Raw genomic sequence first — 24049 nt, 5'->3', positions numbered from 1 at the left:
TGGATAGCGCCAGTGGCGGAGGAAGGGGGCAGGGGACAGTCCACACTGGGTGCCATCTCTGAGGGGGGTGACAAGAAGGTACCCCGCGGGGTGCTCGTCCCGCCGCCGTGAGCAGAAGATCTCACTGCCATCCGTACGGCATGCACTGCCGGGCGGTTTGCCCCGCCCCTCGACACCCCACACTGGGTGCCGGAGAGCCTTCCTTTGCCCCTGGATAGAGCATGAGACTTAACCTCAGGTTTCGGGGGGTTCAAGCCCCACATTGGGCAATGTTGGAAAAGATTCCCACACTGGAGGGGGTTCGTCCCTTCCAACCCTACAATTCTATGAACATTCCAGAAGGATCTGTTTCTGCAGCAAAATGCACTTCTTTCTCCGAGCCCTCAGACCATTGTGTACAGCAGCCTCCCCAACCTAGGTGGCAAATCCAATGGTCAGAAATTAGGGGAGCTGTAGTGTAAAACAAATGGTTGGGGGAAGGCTGATTTAAAGAATGCCCCCCCCCAAAATACAGACACCAGTCATTTCTGAACTATGGCATTATTAAACTTACTCTACCCCCATTCTGCCAATTTAACAATTAACTCTTTATCTGCTTAATCCTGTGCCTTGGCAACACACAGGACAAATGGAGTGGAACCCAGGGGTTCTCGAACTGTTTTGACCATGGTTCTCCCCTCCCTTCGTCTGCCTTGAGGAGGCAACTGGAACCCAAGTGCTTCCATTTATTCCACAGGAAAGTGTGAGGGTTGCACACAACCTTCTGCTGGTTCATGTGATGATATGTGGGCTGAAATACTAGCCGAGCTGTGGAAGCAGAAGAGGAGCCAGATGGGGCATTGAACTCCATCTTTCAACAACCACCTATGTGGAAATTTTGTCAGAAGAAAGAAGCTCTTCTGAGCTTCCTTCTTTCAAAACTGAATTGATGAGCCAAAGGGGAGAGATTTCTACCAATCTAATGTGAACTAATGAGGGTCCTCCGGCAGGGGACACTGAACTATGATTAGGGGAGAAATTCAATTCAGTTCCCATTTAAAGATGAATCTATCATATCCACACTTTCCAAAACAAAACACAATCAGACCCCTCGTTAGGAAGGACTTCCTGATGTTACAAGCTGTGGAACAGACTTGGAAGGGGGTGGACACCCCTTTGTGAGGGGTTTCTTAAGCAGAGGCTGGACGGCCTTTCAGGGAGGGACTGAACTAGGTAGTCTTCTAAGTTCACTTCCAACTCTATGATCCAATGAAATGATTTAAAACACATCAAGTAAGCATGACATATGTGGGTGGTCTTAGGGTCCTCATTACTTCCTGTTGCACCTGCAGACACTCAGACTAAAGCTGAGTTTTTGTTTTTTTACAGACTAAAGCTGAGTTGAAATACCTCACAGTTTTTGTCGATGTTTTTGCCTTGCCAAAAGGAAAGAAAGAAAGAAAGAAAGAAAGAAAGAAAGAAAGAAAGAAAGAGATGTATTTCAGTTATATATTCCATTATACTGCCCTCAGTTACCTACAGTGGCATCATCACACAGCAAAATCTAACTGGCCACCTCTTGCTATGACACTATCCCATTCACCACAGGATTCCTTACTGGGTGGGATCATCCACATGGATGGTCACTGAAGAAATAGCCAGGAGAAATGACAGAATCAGAAAAAGGAGGTTATTCAGAAATCTTACTTTTTTAATGAAAACTTACACCCCAGTGACATTGAAGATTTCTCCCTGAAAACTGGAGAGCAGCCAGCACAGCTCTGCTGAAAGTGCTTCCTTTCAAAATCACCTCAGTCAGGGGCTTATAGAATCATAGAATTATATATAAAGTTGGAAGGAATCGAGAGGGTCATCGACTCCAACCTCCTGCATTGCAGAAAGCTCAGCTAGATCATGCGTGACAGATGGCCATCCAACCTCTGCTTAAAAATTTCCAAAGAAGGAGAGTCCACGCAACACCAGATTTAGGGCAGTGTCCAGCACAGGGCACTGAGCTAAGGGGGCACAACATTGAGAAGATCCATCACTGAGAAGATTCATTTGGGGTGCCAAATTTTAGCCTGGCTCAAAGATTACCCAAATCTGCCCCCATCCACCACCTCTCATGGGAGTCTGTTCCCCTGTTGAACAGCTCTTACTGTCAGAAAGTTATTCCTGTTTAGTCAGAATCTCCTTTCTTGTAACTCGAATCCACTGGTTTGAGCCCTACCCTCCAGAGCTCCCTCTTCCATGTGACAGCCCTTGAGATATTTGAAGACGGCTCTCATATCCCCTCAGTCTCCTCGTTTCCAGGCTGAACATACCCAGGAGGATAGCCTGGGCAGGGGTGCGTGGCTGAGGAGATGTGTCCCCAATGACAGATAGAGAGGCTTGGAGGGCTGCATTTGGACCTGGGCCTGAGGTTGCCCACCCCTGCTCTAAAGGAACAAACAGAAAGAAACGACAAGGGATCAAAGTTCAGTGTCCACCAGGGCAGAAGGAGCCAAAATGTATGAGCCACCAAGTCCAAAAGAAAGTCTGTGCAAGTTCAGGGCCAGCAACAAAACAAAACAAAGAGAAGAGAAGAAATGTTCCAATCCTGGCACCATCTGATCATTTGAAGACGGAGTGAAATGTGGGACACTCGGGACTTTTCATTTTCTTCATGAACTTTTTGAACTCTTTGTTTTTCTTATCCCACTTGTGGATGGCCGTCAGAAGGTACTGGGTCTTCACTTTTCGCCCCATGATGAGAAACTGGTGACTGAGGTTGTCCAGTTGGTGGCAAGGACAGTCTGCCCCGTTCTTCAAATAGAGCACCAGCTTCTTGAGATCTTTCTTCTTGATGGTGCCCAATTTCAAGGGCTTCTTCTTCTTGGGGATGATCTTCTTGTCTCCATTTTCTTTTTTTACCTCTTTTATTTTCATCTTTAAAGCTGGAAGTCAAAAGAAATGGGAAAAGGAATTTTTAAAACTCTTACCCATCAGGCACATGTGATCATAGGGCAGATGAAAGCAGGATCCCATTTCACTGCATGGAATGACTTCATTTCTTATACCACAAAATTAATAAGACATGAACACTGATGCAGCACGCATCAACTTGAAAAAAATAACAGTGGGAAAGGTCAAGAGATAAATTATTAATAGGGGTTAATAGGTAGGTTGGCATTATGATTTGCAGGTCTTGGTGTCAGCAATCAGGGAGTGGAAAGGGGTCATCTGCTCTCTTCGTAACAAAAGTGGGAGGAAAGATAAAATGTTATTTTCCTGTTGCAACTTCCTGTTGCAGATAGTTTTCTATTGCAAAGCTTTATAATAAAAAGAAATAATTGAGAAATAAATGAGTGCTAGCCTCTTACATAAAACAACAATAGCTAAGTGTCCTGTGGCCAAAGATGGAGGGATATTGCATATCCCTATATGTGTGTACATACTGTATGTGTGTACATACATTTCACCCAACGGCATCTGAATTTAGCACAAACAAGCTTGTTCAAGTCTACACTCACGGTCTCTTAAGTTGTGATCTTCTGTCAATTGCATTGAGGCAGCAATCAAAAAACCAAGGTTTACCTTGATCACCCTGACTTTTGAGCAGGCCTGCATAGGATTGCACTGTGAGCGATCCTAGATATAGGAGCTTTAGTAGCACCCAATCCTTGCAGTTTTGCTTGCAACTTGAAACAGAAGAGCAATGCCACTTCCAAAACTCTGGAACCCAAGTGAACTTTTGCAGCCAGACAGGCAGGACTGCCCCTCTCCCTAGAGCCAAGCACTGTGTGGGTTGTTTGTGCACATTTGTGTGGTGGGGCCAAAAGGTCAAATGTTCCTCTCCATCTCACTGCAGATCTCTCATTTCCAACTGTGGCTGCAATTTAGTGAAATTTTAAAGAAACAGATAGTGGCCAACCAAATGCCTGTGGGAAACCAATGAGCAGGACATGAGCACAGGATCACTCTCTCCTCTCTCCACCTGCAGCTGTCAGCAATCCAGAAGCACAAAGCAGAGCAGTTGCAGATATAGTCACCCCACTCTGGCTTTTGCAGGTCTGGAAGGTACACATAAAGTTAAGAAGAGTCACACTGCCTGCTCCACTCATTTTTGCCTCCGGCACCCCCCACCCCACCCCCCCGCGCGCAATGCAAGTGGTTCTTGGAAGGTTGTCTTTGAGGTCATGTGGCCCTCTGGCTGATAAGGCTTGTGCCCCACTCCTGACCTACACAGGGCCACACCTCCCCCACCAACACCAACACTTTAAATACCGGTCAAAATCCACCATTTCTGTGAAGCCCTCAGATTAACTCCTTTGTCCCTCACTCCTTTCAGAAACTAAACCTAAGTATGTGGAACTGGATGTGTCTCATGTTGGAAATGCAACAGCAGAGATCATTCGGTGTATAACTCAGGGGTTAATTCTGTTGGTGTTAAAGTCGACTAGCTAAGAAGGGGAATGATGGAGATGTTGCTTAGCAACCAGACAGAATGGCTTAATCTTTGCTGAAGTACTGATTGACTGTACAGTTCTGCAAAAGCTTTTCTTCTGTATGTCTGGTTATATGTCTGCCTGCTATAAACAAGGTCTGCTCCTTTCTTCTCAAATTATACACTGTTTTTGCTCAGTTTGCTCAGTAAAGTGTTTATCGGGGCTTTTCTCTCTGGACTCTGCCTGTATTATTTAAGTGACTTTGCTAAACTCCAACCCAGTTGCCTGTTACTCCTACCTCTGTCTCTTCCCACCCATCTCTGCTGTTCCTTTCTTCTGTCATCTTCCTTGCTTTGAAATTTACACTGTGAACTCTTCTCAGGGCAGGTCTTTCCCTTTGCTTCCTTTACTCTGCAAAGCACCATGTACAACCAAGAAGGTAGCACAACAAGAAAAGGGCACACGGATGATGCACCATGTTTCAAGCGTGGTGCAATCTGCAGACTGACTAGTCCTGCTGAAGGGCCATATGTGCTTGAGCAACAAACCGAGCCAAGCGGGAGAGAGAAAGGGCATGTTTAATGCACAACACATTGACGTCCTGTTTGCCCTATTAAACTGAATTCCGTCACACCGTCACCCGCAAAGGAACATTCACTGTGGGCTGAAGCTGCAATCAATAACTCAGAGAAAGCTCTGTGCCCAGCTGAGAATATTTTCCATTTAAGTCACAGCAAATTAGCTTCTCCCCCCCCCCCTCAACACACACGTCTGGGGCTGTGCCTGCAGTGGCAAGCTGTCCCGAGCACCTTCACTCTTGAGGTGCAGAGCGGAAAGGCAGAAACTGCATCTTCCCAAGAGAGCAGCACCACGGCATGCCTGGCTGTCATCCACACAGCTTTGCTGCTGACTTGTCAACAAAGCCCAGGCAAAATGGGACCCAAGAGTTGCAGCACCTTAAGCACAAACAACATTTATGGTTGCACAAGCTTTTATGGGCCAAAGCCCCCTCCATCATATGCCTGGAGAACATCAGCCACAGATTGGATCCTCCAGGGCCACATGCAACTAAAGCAACGGAAAAAGCTTAAGCGGTCAAACATCTTGTTCAGTTCATGGTACAATCGGTGCTCCCAGCTGTACATATTTCTCTTGCCTTGACCTGGTCCTGGCTTGGTCCCTCAGGGGGAAGGCAGATGCCCAGGGCAGGGTTAAGATAGCAAAAGGCCCGTCAGGGTAGGGAGCCAAAGCAGGAAGCCAAGGAGCCAAGGAGCTGGGCTCTTCCAATAACTAACAACTGGCCATGGGGAGCTTATGTACCTTCATAAGCCAGACTCTGTCAAGTTAAAACGGGTTAGCCCAGCCCTCTTGGCCTTTGCAGAGGGTGAATGGCAAGGCCTGGCCAGGCACAGCGGGCTCCAGCGCCCTCTGCACCCTGCCCTGGGGGCCATGGGAGCATGCTCCACCACTGCCCCTACCTGAAAGCCGCTGCCAGTCAGCGTAGAACAGGGACAGCCACATGGTGTCCTCAAGATGTTGGTGAACTCCAGCTCCCATCAGCCCCAGCCGGCAGGTCAGGGATGATGGAAGTTGTAGTCCAAAAACATTGGCTTTCCCTGGCACAGGCAATGCTGAGGTGGGTAGGCCCATCGTCTGACTCAATATCAGGCAGCTTCCTATGCTCCTATTGGTGGGATTTCTGCCAGATTTCAGGGGAGGAACTTACATTTTTATTTTTATTTTTACTGAATTTATAGACCGCCCTATACCCGGAGGGACGCAGGTGGTGCTGTGGTCTAAACCACAGAGCCTAGGACTTGCCGATCAGAAGGTTGGCGGTTCAAATCCCCGTGACGGGGTGAGCTCCTGTTGCTCGGTCCCTGCTCCTGCCAACCTAGCAGTTCGAAAGCACGTCAATGTGCGAGTAGATAAATAGGTACCGCTCTGGCGGGTAGGTAAACAGTGCTTCTGTGAGCTGCTCTGGTTTCGCCAGAAGCAGCTTAGTCATGCTGGCCACATGACCTGGAAAAACTGTCTGCGGACAAATGGTGGCTCCCTTGGCCTATAGAGTGAGATGAGCGCCACAACCCCAGAGTCGTCTGCGACTGGAATTAACTGTCAGGGGTCCTTTACCTTTACCTTTATACCCGGAGGTGTCAGGGCAGTTCACAGAATAATTTCTTTTTTAAAAGAACTGCTTGCTGCCACCCCTGCAGTGGAGGAAGGAGAGCTCCAGGCCCTTCCCAACATTTGCCCACCTAGCTTTTCTGTATTTCCAAATTTAGTTGTTTTCCACCCATTCCTGAGGCAAGTCCACTGTCCTGCATAGCCCTCATCCCGCCTGGAGGTTGGTCCGGCTACTGCAAGGACTCCCTTTATCGTTTTCGCCTGCAGAAGTCATTGGGCAAACAGCCAGAGGAAAAGACTGGCTTGGAAGTCTTTACTCTCCTCTGAAAAAAAAGCCTTCACTCCCTAACCCTCCTCTGCAAGCACTGCCAGGGAAAGAGTAGAGTTTAAATACAGCCACTTATCATCACAGATCTTGGCTTTTGGCCTTCAGTGGAGCTGCCAAAGCAAATATCCCTTTGCTGGTTCCCCAGCTTTCCCATCAGCTCAACACACGCTTGAGCATCCTGTCCCAGGTGGGATCCCTGAGGTGCAAATTACTGAGAAACTGGAATCCCGTCCAGATTGATGGGCGTTCAGCCACTCCACTGAACCCTGCACCATTCGGTCATCCTTCATCACAGCCATTATTCACCCAGAAAAGAGCTCAGCAAGAACTTAATTTTAGCATCAGCATGTACAGGAAACACCCAGATGGATGCAGCTAGACAAAAGAAAAGAAGAATGTACGAATGCAGTGAGTTGTAGTAGGCTATGGGCATCAGAGGACCAGGTAAGAAAGGGATGCTCAACTGTAAGCAGGACTGACTCTAGACATTTTGCTGCCTGAGGCAAAGGCGAAGGTGACCCCCACACCCTCCCCATTCCACATACAGAAGCAGATCAAACTAATGGCTGAATCAGGATAGGGTCCTCTTCTGCACCTCAGGGCGCCAGGCTTCTGAAGGGGTGCAGGGTGGTCCCCACGGGACACACAGCTCTGACCTCCGGCATTTCATCTCACTCCCTCTTCCACCTGATGCCTGCTTGCCACTCACTCAAGCATATGCCACAATGTGGCAGTGGCACCGGCCTGCACCCTGTGGGCAAAGCAGCACACACAGGTGGGCGCAAGGCCTGCTGTGATGCACAGCCCACTCATGCAGCCTGGGGGCTTTCCTGGCAGTGCTGTCTCTGGTTACCATCCACAGCAGGTAACCCAGGAGCGGGGGTGGGGGGTGGCATCATCATGTGAGCTTCATGTGAGCAGCTCTTTCTACAAGAAGGGATGGGGGTGAACAGCAGCCTCGTGAGCCCCCATCAAGCCTATCCCTCTGCAGTTCACCACCCTGCCGAAAGAATCCTTAAGAGGCTGACCTCCAGGCTGAAGCTGAGCCCTTTCTGTGGCCTCCTGCCTGGCAAACTCTTTGGGGTGACACAGTAGGAGCAGTAGGAAGGGCAATCCGGCTTGGAGGAAGCTGCCTCCGTCCTCCCTTCCTCCTCTAACGGGGCACTGGGCAGTGGAGGTATGGCTGAGTCCTGTGAGCAGTGGCAGGAGCAGCCCTAGCTTCTCTTCCTCGCCTCCAGGGCTGCATAGGAGCTGTGCCCCGGCACTAAGGCGGAACAGAGCTACCTCAGGTGCCTCACCTGGCAGGAGCCAATGCTCCAGAGGGTGGCTCCCCGTAGCCACTGCTTGCACGAGAGGCCACTATTGATGTGAGCCAGAGCTGGCGGTGGCCCAGAGCAGCTCAGGGGAGAGGCTGTTCCATGAATGCCCTCGACTCTGGGGAGGTCAGTGCCTGGGGAGGCCAGCAACACCCTGGGGCTCCTTGTTTGCATGCACAGTGCCATGCAGTGCCCCGGCTGATGCACTCTGCCCTGGGCAGCGACGCTCACCTGGCCTTGCCATACAGTGGCAGAACCTGCGCAAGGCGTCCCCAATCATCTGTGGGGCTGGCTACGGAGGGCTGGCTGGCTACTCCACCAGTTCAAACCGGTGTGAAGTCCACATCCAGGAATCAACCGTCGCCTGCTTCTTCCGCCCCACCTTATTTTCTCCTTCCTTCTTATTTTCAGGCATCGTGATATATCATTATATCACAATGTTTAGCTGGTGATATATGACAATATATTGCCCAGCCCTACCAGGAACTCAATCTTCTTTCCCTGGACTCATTAAACTCCTCCTTCCCTGACTTACAAGCCAAAGCATCATCACTAAGGATGGGGGCAGGTAATCCCACAAGTCCTGGTGCTAAGTGGAAGCACTAGCCCTTCCTGCCCAGATTCCCTATGCAGGGAACAGGACGGGGCTTCATTCTCCATTGCCAGATGACCACTCTGCTGTGGATTTTCATTCAAGTGGTCTGAGGGAAACCTGCTTGTCTTCTGTCATTTTGCTTTTTTAAAGCAATTTTGCTGCCGGCTAATGATAATAATAATAATAATAATAATAATAATAATAATAATAATAATAATAATATTTATACCCCGCCCATCTGGCTGGGCTTCCCCAGCCACTCTGGGCGGCTTCCAAAAAAATATTAAAATACTGTAATACATCAAACATTAAAAGCTTCCCTAAACAGGGCTGCCTTCAGATGTCTTCTAAAAGTCTGGTAGTTGTTGTTCTCTTTGACATCTGGTGGGAAGGCGTTCCACAGGGAGGGCGCCACTACCGAGAAGGCCCTCTGCCTGGTTCCCTGTAACTTGGCTTCTTGCAGTGAGGGAACCGCCAGAAGGCCCTCAGTGCTGGACCTCAGTGTCCGGGTAGAACAATGGGGGTGGAGACGCTCCTTCAGATATACTGGACCGAGGCTGTTTAGGGCTTTAAAGGTCACCACCAACACTTTGAATTGTGCTCAGAAACGTACTGGGAGCCAATGTAGGTCTTTCAAGACCGGTGTTACATGGTCTCGGCAGCCACTCCCAGTCACCAGTCTGGCTGCCACGTTCTGGATTAGTTGTAGTTTCCGGGTCACCTTCAAAGGTAGCCCTACGTAGAGCGCATTGCAGTAGTCTAAGTGGGAGATAACCAGAGCATGCACCACTCTGGCGAGACAGTCTGCGGACAGATGGGGTCTCAGCCTGCGTACCAGATGGAGCTGGTAGACAGCTGCCCTGGACACAGAATTGACCTGCGCCTCCATGGACAGCTGTGAGTCCAAAATGACTCCCAGGCTGCACACCTCGTCCTTCAGGGGCACAGTTACCCCATTCAGGACCAGGGAGTCCTCCACACCTGCCCACCTCCTGTCCCCGCAAAACAGTACTTCTGTCTTCTCAGGATTCAATCTCAATCTGTTAGCCGCCATCCATCCTCCAACCGCCTCCAGACACTCACACAGGACCTTCACCGCCTTCACTGGTTCTGATTTTATAGTTATATAAACTATATATATAAACTATAGTGATAGAGCCTGCTGGATCAGGCCAAAGGGGGTCCATCTAGTCCAGCCTCCTGTTCTCACAGTGGTCACCCAGATGCTTCAGTAGGAAACCCACAAGCCGGAGTCGAGCACAAGAGCAGCCCTCTCTCTTCCTGCACTTCTAGCAACTGGGATTCAGAAGCACTGCGGCCTCCATTCAGGCAGAGGAGAGCCTGGCTGGCAGCCACTGATAGCCCTCTCCTCCTCCTCCTCCTCCTCCTCCTCCTCCTCCTCCTCCATGAATTTGTCCAAACGTCTTCTAAAGCCCTCCAAGTCTGCAGCCATCACCTCCTCCAGTGGGAGGGTGTTCCATAGACTGACTGTGTGAAGAAGTCCTTTCTTTTTTCTGTCCTGCATCTCCCAACATTCAGCTTCATTGTGTGCCTACAAATTCTAGTGTTAAGAGGGAGAAAATCCTCTCCACTTACTCTGGGCAGCTTATAGCACATACAAAATTGTAAAACATAAGACATAAAAATTTCCCAATATAGGGCTGCTTCTTCTAAAAGTCAAATACCATAGTTGTTTATCTCAATGACATCTGATGGGAGGGTGTTCCACAGGGTGGGCACCACCACCAAGAAGGCCCTCTTCCTGGTTCTCTGTAACCTCACTTCTTGGAGCTGGACCTCAGTGTCTGGGCTGAACGATGGGGGTGAAGACGCTCCTTCAGGTATACTGGGCCGAGGCTGTTTAGGTATCTTCTATCGTGAGTACACGGGTGGCGCTGTGAGTAAAACCTCAGTGCCTAGGACTTGCCGATCGTATGGCCGGTGGTTCGAATCCCCGCAGCGGGGTGAGCTCCCGTCGTTCGGTCCCAGCTCCTGCCCACCTAGCAGTTCAAAAGCACCCCTAAGTGCAAGTAGATAAATAGGTACCGCTTTATAGCGGGAAGGTAAACGGCATTTCCATGTGCTGCCCTGGTGCTGGCTCGCCAGAGCAGCTTCGTCACGCTGGCCACGTGACCCAGAAGTGTCTTCGGATGGCGCCGGCTCACGGCCTCTAGAGTGAGATGAGCACGCAACCCTAGAGTCGGACACGACTGGCCCGTATGGGCAGGGGTACCTTTACCTTTTATCGTGAGTATGTACTCAGTCGATAATAGCAAGTAATAAAAGCAATTTAGCCACTAGCTAGAGATGGAGCTGCCAGCCAGGAGATGGGGCTGTTACAGCCACACAAATGGAAATGAAGCAATTCCCCTGGTGACAGGATGCTGCTCTTGGGGGAATTTTCTCCAAAGAAGACTTCCCCTCAAGTGTGGCCAAGTCATTTTTTTGGAATAATTGTAGAATTTATTGCCTTCCGGTGAATGAGTTTCTCATCTTTGTATTTTATATTGTATTTTATATCCACTTTGGTAACTTTTGGTTGTGAAGTGGTTTATAAATCCACAAACTGAAGAAATTAAATAAAACTTCACATGCAATGTGTGTTAAAGATGTAAAATTTGGTTTGAGACCAATGACAGGTCACCAAGACCCCTCACCCCCAGGGGGAATTGCTACATGGACTTCAAGATGTGCAGCCGCCGCCTCACACAGTCACTGGTTGCTTTGAAGCAGCTGAAATTGCCTGGTAAAAACAAGAAAATATGGAGATAGAAAGGCAGCCCTTGGACTTCCTTGTAAGAACTCACGAGGCAGACCACTCTGTAGCATTGCTTTCCTTCATTTTTACATTAAAAACTTATGTGCAACTTATGGAGAAGTTGGCGCACAAGGTCAGAGCCAGACTTTCACAGATGACTTCAGTGCTGGTTGGAAAAGCTTCATCAATTATATTGCAACAACTGAACATGACTGTAACCCCACCCCCGACCCCAACACAGGGAGGTCTGTGGAAAGATGAACTTGGATGGCTAAAAGTCACGCTCATATTTCCTCTTGAACAATGATGTCCAGACTTTGGCCTCATTGAACTTGCTTATGCGTTTGTGACTCTCTTGATGGTTGTTACTGTTTTCTATTTAAATTTACCAAAACAACAGCAACACACAAACATACAACATAACCTGTGCAGATTTTAAGGATTTATACAGAGTCATCCTCAAGAACTTGCACAGTAATGGGATGGAACTGACTTTAGTCTCATTCCATGAGGATGGGCCCAGCACAGATTTTGCCCAGGAGAAGCCACCACTCCTGGAGCACCAGCTCAGAAGAATGGGAACAGCTGGAGGATTCAGGAGAAATGACCTGGGACATCTCAGGAGGAGCAGCCAGGGCAGCAAAGGGGCCTCCACTGGAGTCCCCAAAATCTCCTGCCTCGGGTGACTCCTTGGCGGGCAGCATTTTGCAAAGTTTTAAAGAAAAGAAAATTGACAATAGCCACAGCCAGGACTGTGAAAAGTAACCCCCTGCTTGCAGGGCAGCAGCTGAAGAAGGAGCAAAAAGGGTTTTCTCGTGTGTGTGTTTCTTTGTGGCTGATTAGCTGCTCTCCCTGTACAAAGGTCAGAGGGGGCAAGGTTTCATAGAATCATAGAATCATAGAGTTGGAGACCCCAAGGGCCATCGAGTCCAACCCCCTGCCAAGCAGGAAACACCATCACCTTCTGTTGAGGCAGGTGATTAGCTGTGGGAGGAGCTTATCAGAGCTTGCAGGGCAGCGGCGCGCGCAGTTTGATCCATCTTTTAGATTTAGGGGAGCTAGTCTCAAACGTTTGTTGGGGGAGACCTAGGTTTTTTTGGGGGGCAGTTATTTGTCCTGTCTTCATGCTTTTTATGATGGAGGACCGCTGTAGCCACCCCCAACGACACGTTCTCAAGATGGAGGGTGAGGGAACAGCTGCAGTCGCCTGCGGTTCCTGCGCAATGTTTGCCATCTTGCCAAAGGTTGCAGGCAGCTTTACCTGCAGCAATTGCATGTTGATTGCCCTCTTAGAAGACAAAGTCCAGCAACTGGAGGAACGTGTAGCTACGCTCCAAAGAATTAGAGAGCTGGAGCTCTTCTTGGAAGCAACAGAGCACACCGTCTCCACCAAGGAGGAGACAGGGGACTCCCCTGAGAAGGAGGCTAGTTCACCAACACAGGAGCCAGATATATGGAGAAACGTGACTCAAAGAAGTAGGAGGCCCAGGGTTCGCTCTGATTGTTTAGAAATACACAATCGCTTTGAGGTCCTCTCCCCTAGCATGGAAGACGAAGAGCAAACTCCATTTGAGGAGTCATTACAGTCGATCAGGTACATGAAGACGAGCAGCAAAGTCAGTCCTCAGGGAATGTGCAGGCGACCTTGGAACGGACAGCTCACGGAAGAACCCCGACCAAACCTAAGAGGAGGCGTGTAGTGGTGATAGGGGATTCCCTACTGAGGGGAACAGAAGCAGTGATCTGTGGGCCTGACAAGATGTCTCGGGAAGTGTGCTGTCTCCCCGGGGCTAAGATCCAAGATGTAACTGAACGATGCAAGGAATCATAAAACCCACTGACAAATACCCCTTCCTCTTGGTTTATGTGGGAACCAATGACAATGCAAGCAATAGCCTCCAGAAGATCAAAAGAGACTACGAGGCTCTGGGCAGGAAATTGAAGCAATTAAATGCACAAATTGTCATCTCATCTGTCCTCCCAGTTGAACAACGTGGCCCAGGGAGAGAGGGAAAAATAGTGGAAGTGAACAGCTGGCTTCACAAATGGTGTAAACAGGAACGGTTTGGATTCTTAGATCACGGACTGCAGTTTCTTGAAGATGGACTTCTGGCAAGCGATGGGCTGCACCTCACAACAGTTGGGAGGAATGTTTTTGCCAAAAAACTCAGAAACCTCATCAGGAGGGCTTTAAACTGACTAATGTGGGGGAGGGAGACAGTGCTCCTGAAGGTAGGAGTCTATCAATTGATGAAGATGATCATCCAAATGTCATAGACCAAATGGAGCAAACATCATGCAGACCTAGTGGTGGGAGGAAAAAATCCTTAAATAAGAGACACGGGGGAATGATTAATGGACTTCAATGTCTGTACACTAATGCGCAAAGCATGGGAAATAAACAAGATGAGCTTGAGCTCTTGGTACAGCAAACTAAATATGACATAATAGGCATCACTGAAACCTGATGGGATAAGTCACATGATTGGAATGTAATAATGGAGGGATACAATCTATTTCAGAGAAACAGACCAGACAAGAAAGAAGGAGGAGTGGCGTTATATGTCAGGGATGTGTATACCTGTGAAGAGATCCAAGATTTAGAACCTCAAAGCCAAAGTGAGAGCATTTGGGTCAAAATTAAGGGAGAGAAGAATAACAGTGACCTCATTGTGGGAGTTTACTATAGATCCCCAAGCCAAACGGAGGACACAGATGATGCCTTCCTGGAACAGATGGCCAATCATGCAAAAGGAAGGGAGATAGTAGTAATGGGGGACTTCAATTACCCGGATATTTGTTGGATGTCAAACTCAGCCAAGAGCATAAGGTCAAACAGATTCCTCACTGGCCTTGCAGACAACTTCATTGTCCAGAAAGTGGGAGAAGCAACAAGAGGAACAGCCATTTTAGATCTGGTCCTAACCAATGTTGATGACCTGGTTAGTGGGGTAGAAGTGGAAGGATCATTAGGTGCGAGTGATCATGCTCTTCTGAAGTTTACTATACAGCGGAAAGGAGCAGCCAAGCATACTAGGACTCAATTTCTCGACTTTAAGAAAGCCGACTTCATAAAACTTAGGGAAGTGCTGGGTGAGATCCCATGGACAGTAATACTAAAAGGAAAGGGAGTTCATGATGGCTGGGAGTTTGTTAAGAGGGAGATAGTAAAAGCACAACTTCAGGCAATACCAATGAGACAGAAACATGAAAGGTGCCTAAAGAAGCCAGGGTGGCTATCTAAAGAACTTTTAACTGAGTTAAGATTAAAAAAGGATGTGTACAAAAAATGGAAAAGGGGGGAAACCACCAAAGAGGAATTCAAACAAATAGCCAGCACGTGTAGACACAAAGTCAGAAAAGCTAAAGCACAGAATGAACTCAGGCTTGCTAGAGAGGTTAAAAGCAACAAAAAAGGCTTTTATGGGTATGTTCGTAGCAAAAGGAAGAACAAAGAAACAGTGGGGTCACTCAGAGGAGAAGATGGTGAAATGCAAACAGGGGACACAGAAAGGGCTGAACTCCTCAATGCCTTCTTTGCCTCAGTCTTCTCCGATAAAGAAAACAATGCCCGACCTGAAGAATTTGGAGCAAATGATTCAGCAGAGGAAACACAGCCCAGAATAACTAAGGAGATAGTACAAGAATACTTGGCTAGTTTAGATGTATTCAAGTCTCCAGGGCCAGATGAACTGCATCCAAGAGTATTAAAAGAACTGGCAGATGTGATCTCAGAACCACTGGCAGTGATCTTTGAGAATTCCTGGAGAACAGGCGAAGTCCCGGCAGACTGGAGGAGGGCAAATGTTGTCCCTATTTTCAAAAAGGGGAAAAGAGAGGACCCAAATCAGAGAGGGCCCAGTCAGTCTGACATCAATACCAGGGAAGATTCTGAAGCAGATCATTAAGCAAACAGTCTGTGAGCACCTAGAAAGGAATGCTGTGATCACCAATAGTCAGCATGGATTTCTGAAAAATAAGTCATGTCAGACTAACCTGATCTCGTTTTTTGACAGAATTACAAGCCTGGTAGATGAAGGGAACGCAGTGGATGTAGCCTACCTTGATTTCAGCAAGGCATTTGACAAGGTGCCCCATGATATTCTTGTAAAGAAGCTGGTAAAATGTGGTCTTGACTATGCTACCACTCAGTGGATTTGTAACTGGCTGACTGACCGAACCCAAAGGGTGCTCATCAATGGTTCCTCTTCATCCTGGAGAAGAGTGACTAGTGGGGTGCCACAGGGTTCTGTCTTGGGCCCAGTCTTATTCAACATCTTTATCAACGACTTGGATGATGGACTCAAGGGCATCCTGATCAAATTTGCAGATGACACCAAACTGGGAGGGGTGGCTAACACCCCAGAGGACAGGATCACACTTCCAAATGACCTTGACAGATTAGAGAACTGGGCCAAAACAAACAAGATGAATTTTAACAGGGAGAAATGTAAAGTATTGCACTTGGGCAAAAAAAATGAGAGGCAGAAATACAAGATGGGTGACACCTGGCTTGAGAGCAGTACATGTGAAAAGGATCTAGGAATCTTGGTTGACCACAAACTTAACACGAGCCAACAGTGTGACGCGGCAGCTAAAAAAGCCAATGCAATTCTGGGCTGCATCAATAGGAGTATAGCATCTAGATCAAGGGAAGTAATAGTGCCACTGTATTCTGCTCTGGTCAGACCTCACCTGGAGTACTGTCCAGTTCTGGGCACCACAGTTCAAGAAGGACACTGACAAACTGGAACGTGTCCAGAGGAGGGCAACCAAAATGGTCAAAGGCCTGGAAACAATGCCTTATGAGGAACGGCTGAGGGAGGTGGGCATGTTTAGCCTGGAGAAGAGGAGGTTAAGGGGTGATATGATAGCCATGTTCAAATATATAAAAGGATGTCACATAGAGGAGGGAGAAAGGTTGTTTTCTGCTGCTCCAGAGAAGCGGACACAGAGCAATGGATCCAAACTACAAGAAAGAAGATTCCACCTAAACATTAGGAAGAACTTCCTGACAGTAAGAGCTGTTTGACAGTGGAATTTGCTGCCAAGGAGTGTGGTGGAGTCTCCTTCTTTGGAGGTCTTTAAGCAGAGGCTTGACAACCATATGTCAGGAGTGCTCTGATGGTGTTTCCTGCTTGGCAGGGGGTTGGACTCGATGGCCCTTGTGGTCTCTTCCAACTCTATGATTCTATGATTTTATGCTCCTGGAACAAAATTCACCATGGTTCAGTGCACCTCAACTATGCACACACTTGTCATTCAGGCCTCTGTTGCCTTTGGTCAAACAGAGTTTGTTGCTTTTTGGAACAATGCAAAAACCTAGCAAATAGTTTGGCCAGAGACAAAAGTGGGATGAGTGAACTGAGCAAACTTCCACTGTGCAAACTATCATCAACTCTTTGATAAATATATATCACCACAAATGAAATCTCCCCTCCACCCCAACAAATGGAAAGTCATTAACTCCCTGTAATGACCTGACACAACAGGAACAGGATGTAATTGCTCCCCATTTTTCATGGGCTGCTCCAAAAGCATTCATTCTTCAATGCTGTCCATCTCACTGCTGCTCTTGCCACCCGTTATAGATTTTCATTGCTTTAGAGGACTGCTCTCAAAATGCCTCCCGAGGAGAAAGGACAACAGATCCCACACTCCTCTGCATTGCAAGCAATGACCAGCTTGCTATGCACAGGGGCTCTGGATGCTGCAGAAATCTCAAGCTCCATCGAGTGAAGTTTCCAAAAAGCAAGATTGCTGGACCACATTCCTTCCCAAGTGAAACCTGGAGGTCTGCTTCATTCTCACATGGAAAAAGGTTTACTTCTGTAGTGTGTGAGAAAAAAAGAATGATCCATCTTCAGCGAAGTCCATCCAGTTCCTTTGTTTCTACATGGCTCTGGATGTGCCTTATGACTGGGAAGATACAACCCCAGCACAGGGACTCATTCATAGATGCAATGGGCAAGCTCTCTGGTGGCAGGTGATTTTGCAGAAACATCTCCACAGCCCCCTCCAAGAGATGTGGGTGGTCCAACTCTACCTGATGGAGATATGCAGCAAAACTGGACACCCAGGAAGAGGTAAGGCTGGAGGCGTGAGTCATGCAGAGACACTGTGGGGACCCCCTTCAGTAAGTGGGTAGTTTGGGGCTCACAGGGGAATGAATTCATGTATTCATTTGTCAGGGCACACCAGCCATTGCAGCACAGGAGTGTGCTTTACCACACACTTGGAAATTTCTGGTTGGGGATGACCATAAGCCAGACCATCACAAAGCCCCTGCCAGGAACAGCCAAGAGCTTACCTTGGTGCATAGGCAAACATCGCCTACCACAGTGGCTTGCCAGCTCTACAGCAAAACATCGCAGGGTGGAGTTTTCTGCAAATGTGCTCAGGCAAGATTGACTTGTTGCTGTTTAGCATCCCAGCATCCACTTCACACACATCCTCCCATTTTCCATTTTTTTCTCCCCCAAAGTCAGTAAGCATCCCATGGCCTCTGAGCATGTGCAGTCCTCACTGGGCTATTGTTTGCCCCCTTATGTAGCTTTCTGACATAAATTGAAATTGCAGGTTATTGCAAAAGTGTGATGCAGCAGACATACAAATGAACACATGCAAAACTGACATGGGTCAGAAACAGGCTGACCCCTTTGAACTCTCTGGTTTAGATTCCTGTTTGGACGAATGAACTGCCTAAACTCATCTGTACATTTAAATTAGGAATGATCTAACACCGTGGTTCCCAAAGTGGGTGGTACCACCCCTGGGAAGGGTGGGATTACCTGGGGGGGCTAAGAGTCAAGGGGGCAGCTGGCAGGTGCTGGAGGCGCAAATGACCATCAGACTTTGAAAAGCTGGTATAACTGGATCAAGTTCATCAATTCTGTTTGTTGAATGAATGAATGAATGAATAAATGGAACTAAATAGTTTTCACTGGATTCTGAATAAATGTGCAATTAATGGTTATGATTTTAAATTTAAATGTGTTATTTTCTCCCTTGGTGGGTTGTGCAAACTGCTTCTCTGAATAATGTTCTTTACAGGGTAGGGTAGGGGGCACTAGGGATGAGTTTATGGAACCAAGGGGACCGTGACCTGAAAAAGTTTGGGAACCCTTGAACTAACACAATCTGGGTGCAACCTCCTACCCTACTATAACTGACGGAGCCCTCCAGTCCAACAGAGCAGCGAACTTTCTGCACTCATCTCAGAGCATTCACACTGGTGTGCCTGAAGCCGTTCTGGACATGATCCCCTGCCATGGGCCCAAGTGGCCCGTGTCCTCCTGCTTTGCTCTTTTTAGTGAAATCTATGCAAAATCTTTATCAATCAGATTTATTAAATCTGCAAATGATCATCGGATGAATTTTACGACCTTGTACTGTTCTCAGCTCAAAATGCATCTATCGCTCTTGGAGGAGCCAAGCACTACAGCAAGCAAAACCCTTCTAATATTTTTTTCCTTTTCCCAGTTTGTAGCATGACTATCACTTTTTAAAAGCTGGTGTCCATTTTATTTCATGTTCTGCTACTTTTATTTATTGCTATTATACACATCTGTAAAATATGTGCTATGGGCCTCTTGTTTTGCTTCTTTGATGCTGGTCATTAGCCGTAACTTTAAATATTTGATTTGATTCATCCATATTGTTAATATGATGGCTGGCAATGTTTTTATCTCCCCCCCTTTCCTTGTCTTATATTTGAAAAATGAATCTTTAATTTAAAACAAAACAAAACCAGAAATAGGCTGATCTGCCCATCCCCCAGCTACCACCAAGAAATGGGCTCCTTTCATTGGAATCCCTTTCCTCTCAAAAGACTGTGGGGTGGAGGCATCAAGGGGAGGAAACAAGAAAGCCCACTTCACTCTTCCATCTCGAGAGAAGGAAAGCTGCCAAGACATCCATTAGATCTGTAAGACAAGAAGGCTTTAGGCAACGACCCGCCAGTCAGAGGGGTAAGAAAACAAAACGGGGTATTGATTTAATTTTAGTTTCCACTGCATTTCATAAGGACAGTGCTTTTTTCTGGGTGGACACAGGAATATGCATACCACTAAACATTTAGTGAATCTTTGTACAGTGGTACCTCAGGTTACATACGCTTCAGGTTACGTACACTTCAGGTTACAGACTCCGCTAACCCAGAAATAGTGCTTCAGGTTAAGAACTTTGCTTCAGGATGAGAACAGAAATCGTGCTCTGGGGGCGCAGTGGCAGCAGGAAGCCCCATTAGCTAAAGTGGTCTTCAGGTTAAGAACAGTTTCAGGTTAAGTACAGACCCCTGGAACGAATTAAGTACTTAACCTGAGATACCACTGTACTTTTGTCCATTTACTGTATTTATTTCTCCCAATTTGAACTATAAAATGGTGATTTTCTTGAGTCAAAATGAGAGTACCCCTAAACATTTTTTTAGGGGAAAAAACACTGCATAAGGACATAAGATCAGGCCAAAGGTCCATCAAGTCCAACCTTCTCTTCTGACAGTGACCAAGCAGATAGTTGCCTGTGGGAAGCTTTCAAACAGAAAAGTGGACAGAGAGATACACTTTCCGTCAGCATCTCCCTCTCCCGTTCTCTCTCTCCCTGCCTTCTTAATGACATGAGTGCAGTTGCACTCTTGTGAAACCCAGCAACTGTGTGTAGCCATATAGATGTCTAATCTGCTCTTAAAGCTGTCCAAGTTGGCAATCATTATCATTACATCTTGTGGGAGTGAGTTCCACAATTTAACTATGTGTTGTGTGAAGAAGTACTTCGAGAATGACTTGCAGCTAATAGGGTAGCATCAAAATGAAAAGGTAGGTAAAAGGTAATGGTAAATGATGCCCTGGACCGTTAAGTCCAGTCAAAGGTGACTATTGGGCTATGGTGCTCATCTCGCTTTCAGGCCGAGGGAACCGGCGTTTGTCCACAGACAGCTTTCTGGGTCATGTGGCCAGCAGGACTAAACCGTTTCTGGCACAATGGGACACTGCGACAGAAACCAGAGCGCATGGAAATGCCGTTTACCTTCCCGTCGCAGTGGTACCTATTTATCTACTTGCACTGGCGTGATTTCAAATTGCTAGGTTGGCAGGAGCAGGGACAGAGCAACGGGAGCTCACCCCATCACGCAGATTCAAACCACCGACCTTCTGAGGTAAAAGCAGAAGGAGTGAATTCTGAAAGTTGTAGAAATGGACTGAATATGTGAGAAAGTGTTTAGTAGGTTTCTTGATATTCTGAAGGAGAACCAAGATGCAGAAAAGATGAAGGTGGCAGACCTGGGGCAGTGCTTGTGGCAGCAGAATAACAGGCAAATGAAATACAACCCCCATTGAAACAAGCAGGGCCCCTAGCACCACCCCTGCCGGGACCTTATCATGTCAATTTAGTAGTTTTTTTGCCACTAGAACAAAATATCTCAAGCTGGTTCTGACAGATGAGCTGCTGCAGAATATCTCCTTTCATTTCTTCCCATGGGTTGCGCAGTCCAGCACCACAGAGCCCAGAGCAGCAAGGACCCTCAGTCTGTGTCCACACTGAATACACAAGGGCAGACTAGTGAATCGGGGGAAAGTTGTGGATGGAGTGTATCTTGGTTTCAGTAAGGCTTTTGACAAGGTTCCCCACAATATTATCGCAAAGAAGCTGGTAAAATGTAGGTTGAACAAGGTAACTGTTAGGTGGTTGACTGACCGAACCCAAAGAGTACTCATTAATGGTTCCTCGTCATCCTGGGGAAAAGTGACAAGTGGGGTGCTGCAGGGTTTTGTCCTGGGCCTGTTGCTGTTCAACATCTTTATAAATGACTTGGATGGAGGAATTGGGGTGCCCAGGCCCCCAGGAGTTGGTGCCAGTGCTCAGAGTTCTTCCAGCTTTACACTTCTATGGTTCTATGATTAGCTGACTTGGCAAACAAACATCTTCTGCTTGGGACTTCCGGGTTAGAGCCATCGACTAATGGCGGATTCCCTCTGAGCTCCGGAGGGAATTGGCTCTGTAGAATCAGGTCTTGCCGCTGCGGTGACGCGGGGACCCTTAAAAATCACAGGCGGTGAAGCCTGTGAACCTGGTGACTCAGCGGGCACCATTAGCGCCCCCCGACCCGCGAAGGAGCCTTTTTAAAGGCTTCGGAACGGGGGACGGGGTGAGCGGCCGGTGCTGAGAGTCGACTGCTTCTCCTGCAGAGTGAGGCCGCATTGCCATGGTCGGAGAGCGCTGACTTCTTCTTTGGAACAATTGGACTCTAAAAGTAACAACCCGTGAGTACTACGGAAACTGGTATCGTAAAGGGAAAAAAAAATTCTTTTAAAGAATTAGGCACGATCGGGGAAGGTGTAAAAAGGAAGTCTGCCTCCCCGTCTTGTAAACAAGTTAAAGCAAAGACCTGCTAACTAAGGTCGAGAGAACCTCTTTTTTCCTTCTTTTGTAAAAGACTTTAATTTCACGGTTTGGCAGTATAAGAAATCTTGCTGGAGGATAAAAGAGCTAATTTTGGGAGCTGAAGTGTCACCCTCCCGGACCCGGGAGTGTTCCGCGAGAGAGCCTGTTGATGAGGTACTAAAGAGCTTGACAGCTGTCAAATTAGCTGTCAAGACAGAAAAAGAGAACTTTGTTTCTGCTGCTTCTGCTGGTTATATTTATTACAATTTTTGTTACAATTTGTTGAAAATAAGGAAGAACCGATACAAACTAAGTGGATTTTTGGATTTGAATTGGAATGAACATTAAGAAACCAAAATCCCTCTAGAGGGGGTTTTGAGACATTACAAGAATGGCTGAAGGAGGGAGAGTTCAGGCTGAATTGGACAGAGTCTTTGTTCTCTTGGGAAAGTTACAAGGCCAAATTGATGTTTTGGCTATAAATGTTACAACTCTGGACTCAACTGTAAACAATATCATGGAACCTGATAAGGATTTGAATCAGGAAGTTTATCCAACTGAACAGAAAGAGAAACTTGACAACATTGAGAACTTGGAGAAGGAGACATATGTTGTCCCTGAAGAAAAGGAAGGAGGAACTGTAATTCTGCAGATGATGAAAGAGGACTTGAGGTTTGACATGATGGCAATGAAGGAAAATAAGAACTTGATGTGGAAAATCTGGCCTGAATTGGAGATGGAAAAAAGGAGAGATCTCCTTATGTGGAGATCTGAAGACCTAAGGATTACAAATTGGCTTAAGGTGGAGGTTGGAGCACTGGGGACATTTGGTTTTGAAAGGAGTAAGAAACAAGATTTGGGCCCCACCTTTAAGTATGGAGGACTGGTTGGAAGAAATATGGATCCTGAAGGGCCAGAGCTTCTCCGAGATTTGGTGTTTAATTTTAAGGACTATCAGAAAAACCAGCAGAGAGGAATTGAGAGAGAATTAAGAGCCTCGGATGTGAGGTCTCCAGGCTAATACTAGATTAAGACTGGTGGATATTTGTGGGGGACTGAAACCGGGAAAGGGGGGTGTGGGGCTTGGGAATCCAAAGGGTACATAATTATAATGTGTTTTTGCTTTCATTTTGTTTTGGTAATGTGTATGAAATTTGGGAAATTCATGGAAGGGAATCTGGGTCGACTTTAGAAAGAATGTTTTAAGAATGTGTATTGAGGTACAAGTGTTGATGTTGAAGTTTGGATAAGGTAAAAATGGTTTGTTTTAAAACGGACTAAATTAAAGGAAAATAAGGTTAGCAAAAATAAATTGAGGAAATGAATGAAAGAGAAAAAGTAAAATAATAATATGTTAAATTAAGCATAGAATTAGGTTAAAAATTATGGATGAGGATTTGCTGAATTAACAATTTGAATTGGAATACAAGAAAGGGGGGTATGAGGAAGTCAGGGAAATATGTTATTGAAAAATTAGATTTTGTGAACTTTATGTGTTTTTAAATTTTTTTGCTTTTTGTTTTTCTTTTTTTTCTTATTGACTTTTTGGTTTTTTTCTTATTGTATTAAATTTGAAAATCTTAATAAATATATTTTTTAAAAAAAACAAACATCTTCTGCTTGCACTGCTTGGCTGCCATTTCCCCTTGAGTCTTTATTAGATCAGCAGCCTGAGTCACTGCACCTCCTCCCTGGTGCCCAGAGTATTATAGGCACCAGGAACCCTGGGGCATGTAGTTTCCAGGGCCTGCAACATCCATACTAAGGACTTAGTTGTCCTGGAAATGTCCTGCTTGCCCTTCTCCACTCGAGACAAGGCAAAGGCACTGCAACATTTAGTCTGGAAGATGCCTCTGGACAATCAACAAACACCCAGGGCACCACCCAGTGCAAACCTTGGTGGAAGGCAGAGCTCAAATGGAAGGGTTCAGAGGATGCCAAGCCCATCTCCTCCCCCTGCTGAGGTCATATTCCAAAGTGTGTGTGTGTGTGTGTGTGTGTGTGTGTGTGTGTGTGTGTGTGTGTAAGACAAACTGAACACCCCCCCTCAATTCACATATCATAACAATGCAAGCTTTCATTGTATAGACCTGGCATTCTCCCCAGAAACTGTTACCTGCCAGTTAACAGTGTTTA

At 46.9% G+C, this 24049-nt stretch overlaps 1 protein-coding gene across 1 annotated transcript in view; it reads right to left on the bottom strand.

Annotated features, from left to right (window-relative positions):
• Positions 1-245: 245 nt before the first annotated feature.
• SFRP1 (secreted frizzled related protein 1) overlaps positions 246-24049 on the bottom strand; it is a 42487-nt gene continuing 18683 nt past the window's right edge. Inside the window, exon 3 of the mRNA XM_053401619.1 lies at positions 246-2915. Within this exon, the coding sequence (XP_053257594.1) occupies positions 2593-2915 (323 nt within the window). The 3' untranslated portion in view covers positions 246-2592. The remainder of the gene's footprint in view (positions 2916-24049) is intronic.

Source organism: Podarcis raffonei, chromosome 8 (assembly GCF_027172205.1).
Source record: "Podarcis raffonei isolate rPodRaf1 chromosome 8, rPodRaf1.pri, whole genome shotgun sequence".
Taxonomy (NCBI): Eukaryota; Metazoa; Chordata; class Lepidosauria; order Squamata; family Lacertidae; genus Podarcis; species Podarcis raffonei.
Note: the sequence above shows the minus strand (reverse complement) of the source record. Positions and strands in the feature narration are given on the sequence as shown.